General features: G+C 47.6%; 1 protein-coding gene across 1 annotated transcript; it reads right to left on the reverse strand.

The window, feature by feature from the left end:
- Positions 1-1,055: 1,055 nt before the first annotated feature.
- On the reverse strand, positions 1,056-8,815 carry DMRTB1 (DMRT like family B with proline rich C-terminal 1). The gene is made up of 5 exons (XM_059078217.1): positions 8,239-8,815; positions 6,094-6,299; positions 2,697-2,801; positions 2,480-2,639; positions 1,056-1,120 (listed from the first exon to the last, which is right to left on the reverse strand). The coding sequence occupies exons 1-5, from the start codon at positions 8,813-8,815 to the stop codon at positions 1,056-1,058; spliced, it is 1,113 nt and encodes a 370-aa protein (XP_058934200.1).
- Positions 8,816-16,852: the final 8,037 nt, after the last annotated feature.

The following is a 16,852-nucleotide window of genomic DNA, read 5'->3' on the forward strand; positions in this document are numbered from 1 at the left end:
TAAAAGGTCTCTACTGCTTAAAATAATAACAATACTGATAGTAAAAAACCTACTAGCCTGGTCCAAGGCTCTCACTTGGTAACTGAAGTAAAGGAAGGGCCTTGCCTAACTACATAGAAAGAGCAGGCCAACAGGCCACAAACCCCAGCTCCCGACTCCCCTACCCAATGCTGCCTTCCACAAAGATTTAAAGAGAGGATAAACCTTCCACAAGGATTTCTACTGCCGATTTTATTTCAGTAGTCAACTGTTCCCAGAGAAGAAATTGCTGGTGCCACAGGTGATGTGGAAGAACTGTCCTGTTCTCTGAGAACTGCATCAGCGCTTATGAACAGACTACTTTTTAAAGCTGGCAATCACTATAAAAACACCAAACAGTCAAACTTTAATAGATTTTTTTAAACCAGAAATGATGCCTATAATGGCTTAAACTTCATGGAGGACAAGTGAAGCAGCCCTAGCAGCGGGAATGCTTATAATAAAGGCCCCTGGAGAAGGGGCAATGGGCAGTGGCCAGGCTGACCGTGGCGGACAGAGCAGCGAGGGAGGATGCTGCAGAACCTGCTGTCAGCACCCTGGTCCTGGATGCTTGCGCCATCCACCTGGATGTGCTGGACGCCTGACGTCTGTGTGGCCCCCAGCCGGGGACCAGGCAGAGGTAGCGGAACCAGAAGGCTGAAGTAGAAGATGCCTCCTGTCCTGGAGCGGGACCTGAGGAAATCAAAGGCTGCCTCTGAGGGTGAGTCTTATAACAGCAGCGCAACCCAGAGATGGTTAAATTCATTCCTTAACGTGAGTTTCCACCAGTCCCCCACTCCTAACAGCCCTGGCTGTGCCCTGGTGACTTCATCCTCCAAGCTCCTTTTCAACCTCCTGTTATCTCAGGATTGAGAGAACTTTAGCAATCACCTTCCTTCCTCCAATCTTGAAATGGGAATTAACTGCCATCTTAGGCCTATCACTATCCTTCCTCCCTACACATCACTGAACAGAGACAAGAAAATCATTGCTGTAACACCCCCAAGGCCCCACTCTGCTGGCCTGAGGGCCTGGGCCTAGTCGGACTGCTCCTGGGACAAAGGCTGGCTGGGCTCACATGGCCCCTCCGCATCCTGGTCATCTGTGAAGGACAGAGAAGAGGGGCTGGATTTAGCAAGAGGGAAAATTACCTGTTTTCAGATGTAAGTTTTCTCTAAGGCATTCTCATCATTCCCAGTCCCTTATGGAGAATTAGTTACTCCCACTGCCACCTTTAATTTGCTAGGAGTCAGGACACTGGAATTCTAGCCCTGGCCACATGATGCAGACTCAAGTTCAAACTCCAGCTCTGCTTGTCACAAGCTGGGTGGGAGGAAGCAAGCTACTCCCAGCTGTGAACCTCAGTTTCTCCTCCTCCTCAGCTTCTCCTTCTGTCAAAGGAGATGATGCCATACTTTGCAGCATCAGGGGATTAGGTGAAACAGTAAATGAGAACTAACTTTTACTACTGCCTTCATTGTTTCAGCCATCTTCAGGATGGCCTCATGAAGTAAGGGACCCTTATTAGTCCGCTTGTGCAGATATTGAAACTGAGGCACCAAGGAGTGAATTAACGAGCCTGAGATCATACCGTTGGCAAGCGCTGGAGTCAAGACTTATACCCAGGCTGTGAGGCACCAGGGCCAGCATACTTCAAGCCACATTGCACCATCTCCCCAGCTAACAGATCTAGGTGTTGCACACACAGCAAGTGTACAATAGGCCTCAGTTTCTTTTCCTGTGGAGCCTCAGGGGAGGATGGAAAGGGTAAAAAAAAAAAAAATCCTAGAACCTTTAAAGCTGCAAGGGCCCTCAAAAGAAAACCCAAAGTATTTTCATCCAGAGTTGCAGCTGACCCTCACAGTAACCCTGTGACTGAGCCCATTTTACAGGTGAGAAGACTGAGGTCTAGAGGAGGGTATGAGTGCCCAAGATCACCAAGTGCACCAGTGGCAGAGCTGTGAAGGGCAGGTTCCCTCCAGAGTGGCCTGGAGGAGAGGAATCATCCCCACCAGCCCCCAAACTGGCTCCAGCAGCTGCTCCAGGCTCAGCACATGCTGTTTCCCCAGCCAGAGAGGCCTGGCACCTCTGGGCTTCTGAACACACCACATGCATGCCATCCTCCAAGTCTCTGCCCACAGGCACTGCTAAGGTGAGGAAATTAGCATTGGACCTGGAGCCAGACAGAGTATTCTGTTGAAATCTGAGCTCCACCACGAACATATAGGAGAACCTCTCAGGGTTCTGTCCATTTCCTCACCTGAGAATGGGGACCCACCTCCCCTAGATGCTCATGGATGGAATTTAGGGAGGGGTGCAAGGAAGAGCTTACCCAGGGCCCAGCACATTTAAAATTCTGTCCTCCATTTCCCTTCTCTGCACCTCCACTTCACAGTAGGGCCCCCTTCCTCCAGGAAGTCTCCCTGGCCCCCCGGAAGCTGCAAGATGGGGGCTTACTCACCAGTGTTCTTGTCCGCGTCGGACACGATGGACAGCGAGAAGGACGACGGGGGCGGCGGGGGCAGGCAGTGGAGCGCGGAAAAGTACCGCGGGGGACACTGGGGCAACAGCAGCAGCGGCAGGTGGTAGCTGGGCTGGACGTCTTCCACTGGCTCCTCCACCTGCGGGGCGCACACAGCAGAGAGTCAGAGGGGAGAGGGTTGGCCTGAAGGGCCAACCCAACGTTCATTCTCCTGAACGGGGGGCTCCCGGTGGGGCAGATTCACCTCCGTGGCCCTGACACTGGGGCACAGGGCGCTCGGAACAGGCTGCTCGGCAAGCACCTGCCAGATGACTGAGGCAAGAAGGAACACAGGCACACCTCAGATAAGCCCGGGAGCAGGCGCACTTGCACAGGTCCACAACCTCCTTCCATCCTTACGACCCTAGGAGGGAGGTTCTATTACTATCCTCACTGTGGTGACCAAAAACTGCATCAGTGAGATGAAGGTACGGCCCAGGGCCACAGAGCTGGTGAGTGGCAGAGGCAGGGCTGAATCCCAAGTGGGCCTGACCCCACTGCTTTGCAATGGAGAAGGCTCTGCATGCATCCCGACTACGTGTGGTCCCACCTTCTGCACGTGTAATGACTCAGACTCCAGGGTCACTGGGCCTGGGAGGTGTCCCCCTTCTAACCGGACAGTGTAGTGCAGCCGTTACTGAGGCAAGAGCAGCTGGGTGACCTCAGGAAAGTGGTGTCAGCAATCAGCCCTTCTGTATTTCTGTTCCTTCTCTGGAAGATGGAAGCTCACCCCACATCACAGGACCCCAAGGCTGGAATGAGGGGACGTGGAGGGGTGGTGACTACACGGCTCAGAGAAACTTAACTGGAAAGACATTAATGTTATAGAAAATTATGAATTTCAGGTGTGGATCCTATTGTTTACTTCTCCACCCAGATACTTCAGAGCAGCCCTTCGTAAGCTGTGCTCCAGAGAACTTTGGCGTCCTACAAGGTATTTCTGAAAGCGCTCTCAACAGTGTTCTTTGTCCAGGGAGTTTGAAACAATGCATACCACCTCCACACTGTTGAGTTGCACACAAGCATATTAAAGGCCTCGAGGCGGGCTTCCCTGGTGGCGCAGTGGTTGAGAATCCGCCTGCCAATGAAGGGGACACGGGTTCGTGCCCCGGTCCGGGAAGATCCCACATGCCGCGGAACGGCTGGGCCCGTGAGCCATGGCCGCTGAGCCTGCACGTCCGGAGCCTGTGCTCCACAACGGGAGAGGCCACAATAGTGAGAGGCCCTTGTACAGCAAAAAAAAAAAAAAAAAAAAAAAGGCCTCAGGGCAGTCTGCAAAAATCTCCTTAGGTTAACCCAGCACTTCCTAACTTAATTTGACCACAAGGAAGGGAAGATAAGCCCACATTTGAGTACCTGCCATGTCCCAGACCCTGTGCCAGACACTTTGTACACATTCACACCTTATTGCTGGAATCTATCAATGGCCCTATGAGATAGGACTCTTACCCCCATTGTACAGATTAAGAACCCAAGCGAGGTCCTCAGAGGTTAGGTGACACCCCCAGGCCACGTGGCCGGTAAACAGCGGAGGTAGGATTGGTCTTTAGGTCTGTGCGATTCTAGGCCTGTGCTCTTTTGTAGGAAGAGAAAAGAGGAAGCAAAGAAGTAGCAGGTGGGGCAGGATAGGAAGAGAAGGTGGAAGGTGGCTCAGGGCGTATCTAGGAGGCTGGGCAGGGGGCAGCAGGACAAGGATGAAAGCAATTCATAGGCTGTTGGGTTTGAAACAGCTTCACAAATAAATGCCTGATCCTCTACCCAGACGTGAAGGGGGTGGGAAGGGAGATTATTAGTGCTTTAATTCCAAGCTGCTCAGCAGAGTCCCTCCCTGGATCACAGCTCCTGCCTGGGGCTTGCTGTGGCAGCTCAGGCCCAGATAAACCAACTGAGATCACACTCCTAACAAAGGCCGTCTGGCAGGCCTGTCAATCAGAGCCCTGCCTCGGACGCCAGGCCCCAGGTTTCTGTGTGAGCAGACGGTGGGTGTGTGCTCCATTTGGCCAAGGTCCCTCTCTTTGTGTGGAGGCTAGAGACGCCGTGCTCTCCCTGGGCTGCAATGGGGTGGCCGGCACCCCCAAATTTCAGGCAGGGCAGGGGTAGTGGTGAGAGTCAAGGGCCATGTTTGCTCTGCCTCTGTCCTGGCTCTGTCACTGACCAGCTGTGTCATCTGAATCCTAGTCCCTCGCTCCCCAGTCCTGTGACCCTGGACAAATACATAACTTCTTGGAGCCTTCTTCCTCTGCCCTATAATGAAATAACATTCACCTCCAGGGCTGACATAAGAGCCAGTAAGCGCTCTGGCAATTATCAAGACCAGGGGTGTTCCAACTTTTCCCCCTTAAATGAATGCAAAATGATTTCTAAATAAAACTTTAAAAGATCTGGAACAGACAGAGGAGATGCTGCTGAGGTGAAGCAGGAGTGGGGATCCAGCCCCTTCGTGCCTGACCTGCCTGGTCACAGCTGGAACCCCACTGAACTGGCTAATGACCTGTGGCTAATGACTCATTATGTACATGCCAAGCCTTTATCCTTTCTCTTACTCACTTCCCACATTAAACCAAAGAAGCCTACTCTCTACTCACTCGTCTCCACCCTCCACCCAAGGGAAACATCTCTGTAACACCCAGCGTTAGGCTTGTAGCTCTGAGGGAGAGAGTAAAGGTAACAGTGGTCTACATTTCCATGAAGTTGAACTGCGTCTGAGCCAACCTCCCTCACAGGTCCAGCCTTATGGGGTCTAAGTCAGGACTGGTCACCCAGGCCTCTCAGTATCCTGCAGTCCTGATGGCCCTCGGTGGTTGCCAAAAGGGAGAAGGGTGGAAGGAGCTGGTAACCAAGGCCACAAAACCTGGTCCCCCAACCCGTATCTCCCACAACAGCTCTGACTTTTACACATCCAGCACTCAAAACTCCAGGCTCACAAGCACACCAGTTAGTAGCCCACCACTGATCTTATAAAAGGATTAAATTTCATCCATTCTTTCAACAAATATCTCCTAAGGTGACAGGTGTTTGGGGAAGGTTTCCATATTTTTCATGACTAAGCTTAAATGCCACTTTCTTCTGAAAGCCCTCTGCCGTCTCCAGTGGGATGTACCTTTGGGGCAGGGGACCTACGTCTGCTCCTGGCTCTGCCCTCAAATGTGTGGCTCCAGGAAAGTGATATTTCCTTTCTGGTATCCAGCAAAATGAAGGGCCCTTCTAGCACTGGCATTCCATGGGTCAAGGCTGATGGTCACTCAGTGTTACTGTGTGGCAGTTTCTCGGGCTCATCTGAAATGTGTCTGTATTCCTTCTTGCCTGAGCTCCCGGAGCCTTTTAACCCATACCACAGCCCAGGCTGACTTGTCTACATGTGTACACACTTGGCTACACACGTGCATTCCCAGAGGCGCACACAGTACAAGGTCAATGCTGTATCCTTCTGACCAGTGCCCAGGGCCTGGTACAGAGTGGGCACAATGGCTGGCTTTCTGGGACTGAGGGTCCGTAAAAGCAGCCAGGGTAACTGGGATAAGCAGGAACCTCGAAGAGTCAGGGATGGAACTCACCAAGCCTGCTCCATTGTAGTGGCTGCAGGACACGTGCCGGAAGCCCTGCTGCAGGGGGAAACCCGGGGTAAGGGGTGCATCCTGGTAGCCCAGCAGGAACGGGTGGTAGGGGTGCACGCTGGAGCAGCTGCGATAGAGCTTGGAAGGCTCTCTTTCCAGGTACTCAGACCCCACCACACGATCTGAGTTGACACTCAGAGGGGGCCCTGAAAAGGGACACAATGAGGGATGTGTTAAAAACACACGGAGCTAGGAAACAGGGCATCACATTACTGTCTGAAGGTAGAAGTACAATAAACACTCATATCCATTTACAGAGAACTCCCACATCCATTATGCTTTTGACCCTCCCTGCTTTTTAAACCCTTCACCCATGTTCCACTCACTGTTCTTAGGAAAAGTCCTTTGGCACAGCCATGAGGGCCCATGTGGGCTGGTTCCTGCCTCCACTCCAGCCTCCTCGTTCCCAAAAATCTAGCAGTTCCTTCTTTCTCCTCCACCTCAGGGCCTCTGCAGATGCTGTTCCCTAAGCTTGGAAGTCTTTTTCTCCTGACCCCACTTTGCCTCCTGAAGTCCTCAGTATTCAGCTCCTAATCTTCCTTCTGACCACAGCTAAACCATCAATTATTAGAGCTCTATACACCAATCTGTGCGACTCTTTGATCAGTGGTGTCCCTCTCCCCAGGACAAGATCCTTGAGGGCAAGGAATCTGACTCATCCTTTTCATCACTAGTGTCTGGCACATAGTGCTCAGGGCTCAGTCCCTGTTTTTTGAGAGATGGAACAAAGAAAGGCACTGTGGGGCTTCCCCGGTGGCACAGTGGTTAAGAATCCACCTGCCAATGCAGGGGACACGGGTTCGAGCCCTGGTCTGGGAAGATCCCACATGGCACGGAGCAATGAAGCCCATGCACCACAACTACTGAGCCTGTGCTCTAGAGCCCGCATGCCACAACTACTGAGCCCGTGCTCCACAACAGGAGAAGCTACCGCAGTGATAAGCCCATGCGCCGCAACGAAGAGCAGCCCCTGATCACTGCAACTAGAGAAAGCCCTGTCACTGCAATGAAGACCCAATGCAGCCAAAAATAAATAAATGAAAGGAAGTAAGGAAGGCACTGTGTCCATGGAAAGGTATCCTTCTCCTAGAATTGCTGTTTCAGATCTGTCTTCCCCATCTAGTTCTCTAGGGACCTATATTTTCCTAGAATGTCCCAGAAGGCAGAAACGGGCTTCAGAGAGCATCAGACCCATCCCCTTAGCATACAGAGGGGAGAGACTGACACAGAAGGAAGGAGCTTGCCTAGGGTTACAGAGTGAGCAGGCCCCCAGCGTCCTGACTCAGACTTGTGCTCTTTCTACCACACTGCCATAGAGAAAACCAAGAAAACACGTGTCTGCAACCAAAAAGAGCCCCTTTTAAAAAGCTACAAATCTACATGTGACTTGAAATTGTAATAGTGAAAGCCACAAGACCTAGGGAACAATGTAATTTATGCATATGGAGGGAGGGGATTAAAAATAGGCAACAACAATCATCTCAATAGACTGTCCTCCTGTAGGGAGCAGAGATCGCATTCCCACCCACGCCTGGGAAAGGGCTGCAAGGGCTGCACAGATAGACCCATTGGAGCAGGGCACGGCTGAGGGGCGGGGCCTCTAGGGCACTGAAACGGAGGGGACGTGCGCAGGCGCAGTCTTGTTGCGCTAGCCCACCCACAGGGACGTCCTGGGGGAGGAGGCTCCAGCCCAAAAAAAGGGCGGGAAGAGGCGCGCAACCGCAGTATGGTCAGGCTTCCTCGGGCCTCTCCGTAGAGGAGGAGGGGCAGCTAAGTCGACTGGGGGCCATTTTTTTTTTCCTTTCAGGATGGAAACGCGAAAAGCTGTAGCATAATGTTAAAAGCCCTCAGAACCACCCATTCCTTTCTCTCTTTTACCTTCTTGCAGAAAGGCACTGAACCCTAATGCCTACTCAGAAAATGGTATCCCAAAGCAAAGTTACCTCTAGAAAGCATCTTCTCCACCCCCACCCCTTCCCCGCGGGATCCGAGCAGGCCTGGGACGCCGGCGTGGGGAGCGGGGAGGCGGCAGCCCGGAGAGAAACCAACAACAGGGCAAGGCCGCGCGGGGCCCGGGAATCTTACCGAAGTCGGCGAACGGCGGGCTGAGCACCGGCCGAAGCGGCCTGTGCAGCTCCAGGCGGCCGGGATAGCCCCGGCCTGCGGCCTCCGCCCCGAGCTGGGGCCTCAGAGAACTGGGCATGGCCGCGGTGGCTCGTTCTCTCGGCCACATATGGCCGCGGCCACCCAGAACTGGCTGGAAGGCGCTCGGGCCGGGGCTCGGGCCCCGCGGGGGTCTCTCGAGGAAGTAGGCGGCCGCGCGGCCCTCGGGGCCCGGGTGTGCGTCTACCGAAGCGGCAGGCGGAGGCAGGAGGCGGAAGCTTGAACCCGGGACAGCGGCCGCGGCCCCGGAGTCCAGGTGGGGCCCCTGCACGCACAGGGCCACCTCCTGCTTCTCGGAGGCCTGCTTCTTGAGAATCTGCTGCGCGGCCATGATCTTCTGGCGCTCGGAAATCAGGTAGCACTTCTCGCAGGTGCACTGTTTCCAGCGGCACTTGCCCGCATGGCCCTTGACGGGCACCAGGAAGCCATGGTTCCGGCACCGGGAGCACCTGGGGGGGCGCAGCATCTTGTCGGCCAGCTTGGCAAGGTCTGCCTTCATAGCACAACTGCTACCTCTGGGAGCTGCATAGCGAGTGGAGCAGGGATGGGCAGTGCCCCATGAGTCATTGGTGCTGGGGACTTTGGATACACTTGTAACAAAGCGGCTCTCAGTGCGTACCAGGAACTGCAACAAGACCCTTGCATTTTCCCTCTTTTGGGTGCAAAATTGGAGAGCTTCTATACTTTGGTTAATAAGATGCAAGGGATTGGGTTGAATAAGTTCTTCATGGAATGCTATTGCATATATGTTATCTGGATTATCTGACGTTTTAGGCATTTAATTTCCAAACTCTCTATTCCCGCCATCCCACAGACAGAAGTTATTTCATAGTTTCAAAAAAAAGGCGGAGTGATATTCAACGGTGCACAGATTTAAAGCTCCAGAGGAACATATAAACAAACCCATTCCGGTAGGAAAGCATTCCAAGAGGCAAACCGTGTTTCTCCTTCCAAAAGCTGCTGCTTCTGCTGAATTTAATTTATCTCCCCTGCAGGGAAGCAGCCGTTCACAGTGATGCTTCCAGAATAGTTTCAAGAGCTCAGTGCAGTGTGATAGCTGCTCAAGGGTGTGCCCTATAGTAATTCCCATTTTTTAAGAGTCTTATTGGTATAGGAATGCATTTCTGGAAGATGGCATATTGCTGTTGTTGATGCCTTTCAAAGTCAAGCATACTTAGAATGCTTTAAAAAAAAAAAAAAAAAGACTTAGGATACTTTAGCATGAGCTTGAACCATTGCCTAACTGTGCAATGAATTTAGTTACCTCTGTAAAACAACCCAAATCTCGGGACACGTAAAAAGCTGCCACAAACTTCATAGTTTCCCAAGACTACTAAACTAATTCATTTTTTTTTGTTTTATAGAAGTTTGTGACTCCCTGAGGTCTTCCCCCCCACACACCTTAGGTCCAAAAAAGAAAGAAAAAAACTTATGATCATAGGATCAATCATTTTCTTTAAGGAGGTAGTTACGGTTAATACCTAGCGAAAACGTGTGTGTGTGTTTTGGTTTTTTTTGCGGTACGCGGGCCTCTCACTGTTGTGGCCTCTCCTGTTGCGGAGCTTCGGACGCGCAGGCTCAGCGGCTATGGCTCACGGGCCTAGCCGCTCCACGGAATGTGGGATCTTCCCGGACCAGGGCACGAACCCATGTCCCCTGCATCGGCAGGCGGACTCTCAACCACTGCGCCACCAGGGAAGTCCCAACGTGTGCATTTTTAACTATCTTTTCTCTGAAGTTCTCTCTTTTGGGTAGCAGAATGGTAGAAGCTGAGAGCCAAGGCCTGGTGTCCACCTTGATCTTCCTGAGCCTCTGGTTGCAGCTGTATTTTGCATTTCTCACCAGCTGCCTGACAATAGGAAGTGGTTGCCAATCTGAGGCTAATGATGTACTGGAAAGCTGAAAAGAGGTTTCTAAAATATTTTTCTGCTTTAAAGAAATATATTCCTCATCTTAATAAGAGGGCAAAAAATATATTCTTCCTGTATTATTTGGCCCTTTAGGACTTTCACTGGTAATTTAAATCCATTTAAAGAGATATAGGTTTGTCTCTGCTTTGCTCTAACACCCTGTATCTTAATTTTTGATTTAAAAAATATGATCCCATAGATACAAGGACAGGCAAGGTCTTTTTCTGACTCTACTCAATTCAGAATGTCTAACTTTTTCACCGACCTTGTCAATTGAAAATGTTACTTAAAAATCATATTTTCAGTACTACTGTCAAAAAATCTGGGGCATAAGGTGCATTGTTTCATTATGCTGCAAATTATAAGGTCATTTTCTGCATTATCAAATTTAAATTTTTTTAACATCTTTATTGGAGTATAACTGTTTTACAATAGTGTGTTAGTTTTTCCTTTACAACAAAGTGAATCAGTTATACATATACATATGTTCCCATATCTCTTCCCTCTTGCATCACCCTCTCTCCCACCCTCCCTATCCCACCCCTGTAGGTGGTCACAAAGCACAGAGGTGATCTCCCTGTGCTATGCGGCAGCTTCCCACTAGCTATCTAATTTACATTTGGTAGTGTATATATGTCCCTGCCACTCTTTCACTTCGTCACAGCTTACCCTTCCCCCTCCCCATATCCTCAAGTCCATGCTCTAGTAGGTCTGTGTTTTATTCCTGTCCTACCACTAATCTCTTCATGACATTTTTTTTTCTTAGAGTCCATATATATGTGTTAGCATACGGTATTTGTTTTTCTCCTTCTGACTTACTTCATTCTGTATGACACACTCCAGGTCTATCCACCTCATTACAAATAACTCAGTTTCATTTCATTTTATGGCTGAGTAATATTCCATTGTATATATGTGCCACATCTTCTTTATCCATTCATCTGTTGATGGACACTTAGGTTGCTTCCATGTCCTGGCTATCGTAAATAGAGCTGCAATGAACATTTTGGTACATGACTCTTTTTGAATTATGGTTTTCTCAGGGTATATGCCCAATAGTGGGATTGCTGGGTCGTATGGTAGTTCTATTTTTAGTTTTTTAAGGAACCTCCATGCTGTTCTCCATAGTGGCTGTATCAATTTACATTCCCACCAGCAGTGCAAGAGGGTTCCCTTTTCTCCACACCCTCTCCAGCATTTATTGTTTCTAGAGTTTTTGATGATGGCCAGTCTGACCAGTGTGAGATGATATCTCATTGTAGTTTTGATTTGCATTTCTCTAATGATTAATGATGTTGAGCATTCTTTCATGTGTTTGTTGGCAATCTGTATATCTTCTTTGGAGAAATGTCTATTTAGTTCTTCTGCCCATTTTTGGATTGGGTTGTTTGTTTTTTTGTTATTGAGCTGCCTGAGTTGCTTATAAATTTTGGATATTAATCCTTTGTCAGTTGCTTCATTTGCAAATATTTTCTCCCATTCTGAGGTTGTCTTTTGGTCTTGTTTATGGTATCCTTTGCTGTGCAAAAGCTTTTAAGTTTCATTAGGTCCCATTTGTTTATTTTTGTTTTTATTTCCATTTCTCTAGGAGATGGGTCAAAAAGGATCTTGCTGTGATTTATATCATAGAGTGTTCTGCCTATGTTTTCCTCTAAGAGTTTGATAGTGTCTGGCCTTACATGTAAGTCTTTAGCCCATTTTGAGTTTATTTTTGTGTGTGGTGTTAGGGAGTGTTCTAATTTCATACTTTTAATTTTAACATCAGGTAACATCAGCTGATAAGGCCTAAACAAGAAAACTACTCTGGGCTTCCCTGGTGGCGCAGTGGTTGAGAATCCGCCTGCCGATGCAGGGGACACGGGTTCGTGCCCCAGTCCGGGAGGATCCCACATGCCGCGGAGCGGCTGGGCCCGTGAGCCATGGCCGCTGAGCCAGCGCGTCCGGAGCCTGCGCTCCGCAACGGGAGAGGCCACAACAGTGAGAGGCCCGCGTACCACAAAAAACAAACAAAAAAAAAAAGAAAAAAGAAAACTACTCTCATTTACATTTCATGCTTGACCACCCAAGCTCTCTTCATTTTCCTATTAATGATTTAAAGGAAAATCCTATTCAAAGACAACTATTTGAATTAACTTATTTTAGCCTTGTTAAGGACAAAATGCTTCCATATTTATTTCATAACTTTAGGGGCAAAATTTACCCAAGGTGATGTGAATTTGCATAGTGCTTTGAATTAATAAACAACCATATACCTTTTTAATCAGTAGTCACATTATAAGATGCAGAAACCTCAGGGTTTATACAGTAAACAAATAAGAAAAAAAATACTAGTTTATTTCTCTCTTCCCTGCAAAGTCTCAATCTGTGTAGGTAAATTCCAACAGAGCTTTATTTATTTCACTCTTGGAAATTCAGGCAAATTGATAGTTTTGTTATATTTAGGTTGATGACTGATTACTTCTTAGGCTGCTGCTGCTATATAGAAATAGATATAGATATACTTCTTTAAATTATTATTTTAAAAGATGGTAAGATGTAAAAGTGAAAAACTGGAAGTCGAAGGATGAGAGCAGTAAGTAAGTACATAGTAGACGCCTTCCTTCCCCACACCTAAACCTTTGGATGTTATATTTAAGAAAGTCTGCATCATCGTAAGTAGTAGTTTATAAAATGACAAGTTATAGTTGCTGGGGAATCACTACTTTGACTAGTTAACCACAAAGGGGCTGGTTGATGGTCATATCTGAGTTCCAGCTTTAGATATGGCTACTTTTTCCTCGGAATCCCAAATTTCCTACTTTGAATGATGCCTCTTCTCTTCGGTTAAAAGATTGCTATTGGTACTGTTTAATTCATATTCTTTTTTAAAAATTAATTAATTAATTAATTTTTTTGGCTGTGTTGGGTTTTCATTTCTGTGCGAGGGCTTTCTCTAGTTGCAGCGAGCGGGGGCCACTCTATATCGCGGTGCGCGGGCCTCTCACTGTTGTGGCCTCTCTTGTTGCGGAGCACAGGCTCCAGATGCGCAGGCTCAGTAACTGTGGCTCACAGGCCCAGTTGCTCCGCGGCATGTGGGATCTTCCCAGACCAGGGCTCGAACCCGTGTCCCCTGCATTGGCAGGCAGATTCTCAACCACTGCGCCACCAGGGAACCCCCATATTCATTTTAAAGAGCCCTGTATTATGCAGTACACAGGGGTATCATTTATAATCATTAAATATTGCATGCACTGTAATGTTTCCTCACTGGTAGCACACAAGAGTAAGGAAGGGCTTTTTTGCCTATAGCATCTTTCCCCCAGCGGCTATAACCTAGATATCTGCTATCTTCTTCAGGCTCTCTCTAGTGAGCAATGAAAACTTTATTGAAGATTTTGTAGGGGACAGAGGGGAGGATTTACATGACACATCCTACAGCAGATGCTTTAAAGTCCTGCCTTAAGCGTTTCTGTTCTCTCAAGATCCTCCTCTCCTATGCCACACCCACTGGAGAGGAACTGGTCTGGTTCCCCTACCCACACCCACCCCCACCCCCCCATCTCCACCACCTCCCCCCACCCACCCCAGTACCCAGCCTCTCTAGCTTTTCTCTCCTTGATTTTTGAGAGTTCTGTAATGGATGTGACTATCTTACTTTTCTTTATGTCTAGTTCAATAGAGACATTCAGTAAATATTTGTTGAATGTACAAATGAATCATACCTCCCTCTCCTGCCAATGTCAGAGTCATCTCCTTTCTCACCGGCACAGTAAATCAACTTGAATCCACCAACTTTTCCCAAACATCATACAAAACAGAAAGCCCAGAGTGAACAGGACTGCTCTCCTGACAAGCGGAATCTGAGGATCAACTTTGGTTCCTTGAGCTCACCCCTTATCCCTGATGGTTTAATAACAGTAATAATACCTACTAGCACTTACTGTTTGTATGTGCCAGTAATTATTAAGCCCTTTATGTGTAATAATTCATATAATACTCAAAACAACTCTCTAAGGTAGCTACTGTTATTTTCAGCCCCATTTTACACATCATGAAACTGAAGCCTACAGAAGTTGGGTATCTTGCTCAAGGTTTTCAGCCATTAAGTGACAGAGCCATGATTCAGAACCAGGAAATTTATCCTCAAAGTCCATGTTCTTAACCATATATCTGCTAGCTCAATATTTCTTCTAAGCAAACACAGTGCTCTCCCCAAGAAAGCCCTGGTGATTAATAGAAATGTTTGTCTTGTTACATACCCCATTACAGTTGGGGCAAAGGAGGATGAAGGTGTAGCAACTTGGTGAAAATTCCTAGGATGCCCTGCTTACTTGCTTTTCTTTACCCATAGCCAATATTCATTGAGTGCCAACTATGTGCTAAGCATAAAGGACACAGAAGTAAATAAAAAGATAGGATCCTTACCTTTATGTATACTTCCTAGCTGGCAAACCAGACAGTAAACAAACAATTCCAGATGAAAGCTGAGGAGTGGTGGGGAGACCCAGGGTGCTACAGGAACCCATATGAGGGTCCTAATCTGGATCAAGAAGTCAAGGAAGACTTCCTTGAGGGGCTGATTCCTGAGCTCAGGCCTAAAGAATGAGTAGGAATTAGCCAGGAACAGGAGCAGGAGAGGTGTGTCTCAGACAGAACAGCATGTTTAAGGCTGCAGCATGGCTATCCTACAGTGAGGTCAGGAGACTGGAGGGAGAGGAGATGGAGAGGTTGAGCAGTAGCCATGTGGAGGGAGTTCTTAGAGGAAACTATAGCAGTCACTTTTGAAACTGAGCAGGACCCTGCAGGGCCCTCCTGCGTACAGTAGCCCCTCCATGTCTCCCGTTTCATATAAAGAAAAAGGATTTATAGTCTCCTACGCCTTCCCAGAGTTCCAAAGAACCGATGCAATCAGTTACTAATTAGGAAAGTGAGGGAATGCAGAAAGAAAGGAAAAGCAGTCAAGAAACAATAGTTCAGCAGTAAAACAGTCCTAGTTCCTCCTCAAGGGATATATGCAACAATCTGACATGTATCCTTGAGTTATTCTGTAGGAACTGGAACTAAGACCCCCACCCGAGTGGAGGATGGTGATCACAAGCTGAGCAGGAGCACTAGACCCCAGACTGGATGGAATCAGAAAGTTAATGGTTAAGATTCCTGAAACACCACCCTGTTACCTCACCACCAACCAATCAGAAGAAAGTCATCCCCCTGCAACCCTCACCCCAAATGTTGCCTCTAAAAGCCCTTCCCTGAAAGCCATCAGGGAGTTCAGGTCTTTTGAGCATGAGCTGCCTGTACTCCTTGCTTGGCACCCTATAAATAAACACCATACTTTCCTTCACCAGTAAACTGGCTTTGCTGCACAGCAGGTGAGCAGACACAAGTTCGGTTCAGAATCACTATTTAAGACTAAGAGTGGAAATGACACGGCAGAACCAGGCCAAACTAGAACCCACATATCCAGACATCTAGTCTCTGTCCTTGGTTTTTCTTTCAGAAGATGGAACAATAAGTAACTAGGACTCACATAGGTATTGCAAGATTAAAATGGAGCTGAGTGGGGTTTTCTTTGGGGCAGTTGTTCCAGGTGGGGCACACACTTGAGGCCAGTCATGGCCCTGGACTAGCATTATGCTAGGCAGCGTTGTCCCTCCTAACCCTGGGTCCTTGACTGATTCATATGACTTCTCCTAGGAATCTTAAACAGACGAAACACAAAGCAGCAGTGATGGAAGACAAAGGAGTGAGAGAAAAGAAAAAGGAGATGAAGTCAAACAGAGAGCAGTTGAAGAGATTGTGTAAAGACTGGAACAAACAATTCTGTGGAGCAGATAAGAAGTACAACATCTGGGCAGAGAGGGCATGCTCACAGTGGCATTGCTAGCTGAGTTAGACTCAATAGCACTGACATTTGTTTTTACTTGCTAATTTGATGGAAAAAAGTATTTTTACACACAGAAACTTTCACGGTATATATAACTGATCACCTGTACTTTTGATAGTACTATCCAATTTCCATAAATTTCAAGAAATTTTTTGTCTTAAAGGGTGACATGTACCTATAAGTACAGTGTTAAAAGGAGATAGTAGCTTTAATATCTCTGTCCTTTGTTAAATTCAGATTTTGTTTAATACAACATGCATGAATTTAATGCCAATATATGCAGGATACTGTTCCCTAGTAAAATCAGAGTAAAAAGGAACAAAGGATACACCAGAAACTAGCACAACATTGTAAATCAACTATACTTCAATTTTTAAAAAGAGAGAAATAAAGAACAAAGAAAAATTTAATCTTCCTTTCTCTATGTATGTGCCTTGTCTAGTTTCTTAGAACAGTAAATTCCTATTTATCAAAAAAACACACACAAAACACCCAGTATTTTTCCCTGAATTCTGCTTCTATGAGAACAGCAAGCAGACATCAGGAATTTATCTTTCAAAAGACCTTTTCATTTTATGTATAACGTCAGTACAAATTCAGTCCATGTTATAACTGTAAACAGATGGCAAGAAATACTGCTCTAGAGACAGGCAAACTGGGTTGAGAACCTGATCATTACTTATTAGCTGTGTTACTTTGGTTGTCATTTAACTTTGCACCTCAGTAGTAGTAGCGGTAGTAATGTTTGTATAATTGCTGC

This window comes from Kogia breviceps, chromosome 1 (assembly GCF_026419965.1).
Source record: "Kogia breviceps isolate mKogBre1 chromosome 1, mKogBre1 haplotype 1, whole genome shotgun sequence".
Taxonomy (NCBI): Eukaryota; Metazoa; Chordata; class Mammalia; order Artiodactyla; family Physeteridae; genus Kogia; species Kogia breviceps.

What these genes read in the sequence shown, in the direction of transcription:
- DMRTB1 (XM_059078217.1), bottom strand. Translation starts at nt 8,815, where the DNA reads ATGAAGGCAGACCTTGCCAAGCTGGCCGACAAGATGCTGCGCCCCCCC. An exon ending in CCCGCCGTTCGCCGACTTCG is followed by an intron (nt 6,300 to 8,238) that starts GTAAGATTCCCG and finishes GTCCCTTTTCAG; the next exon opens with GGCCCCCTCTGAGTGTCAAC. An exon ending in TTCAGGAGAATGAACGTTGG is followed by an intron (nt 2,640 to 2,696) that starts GTTGGCCCTTCA and finishes TGCGCCCCGCAG; the next exon opens with GTGGAGGAGCCAGTGGAAGA.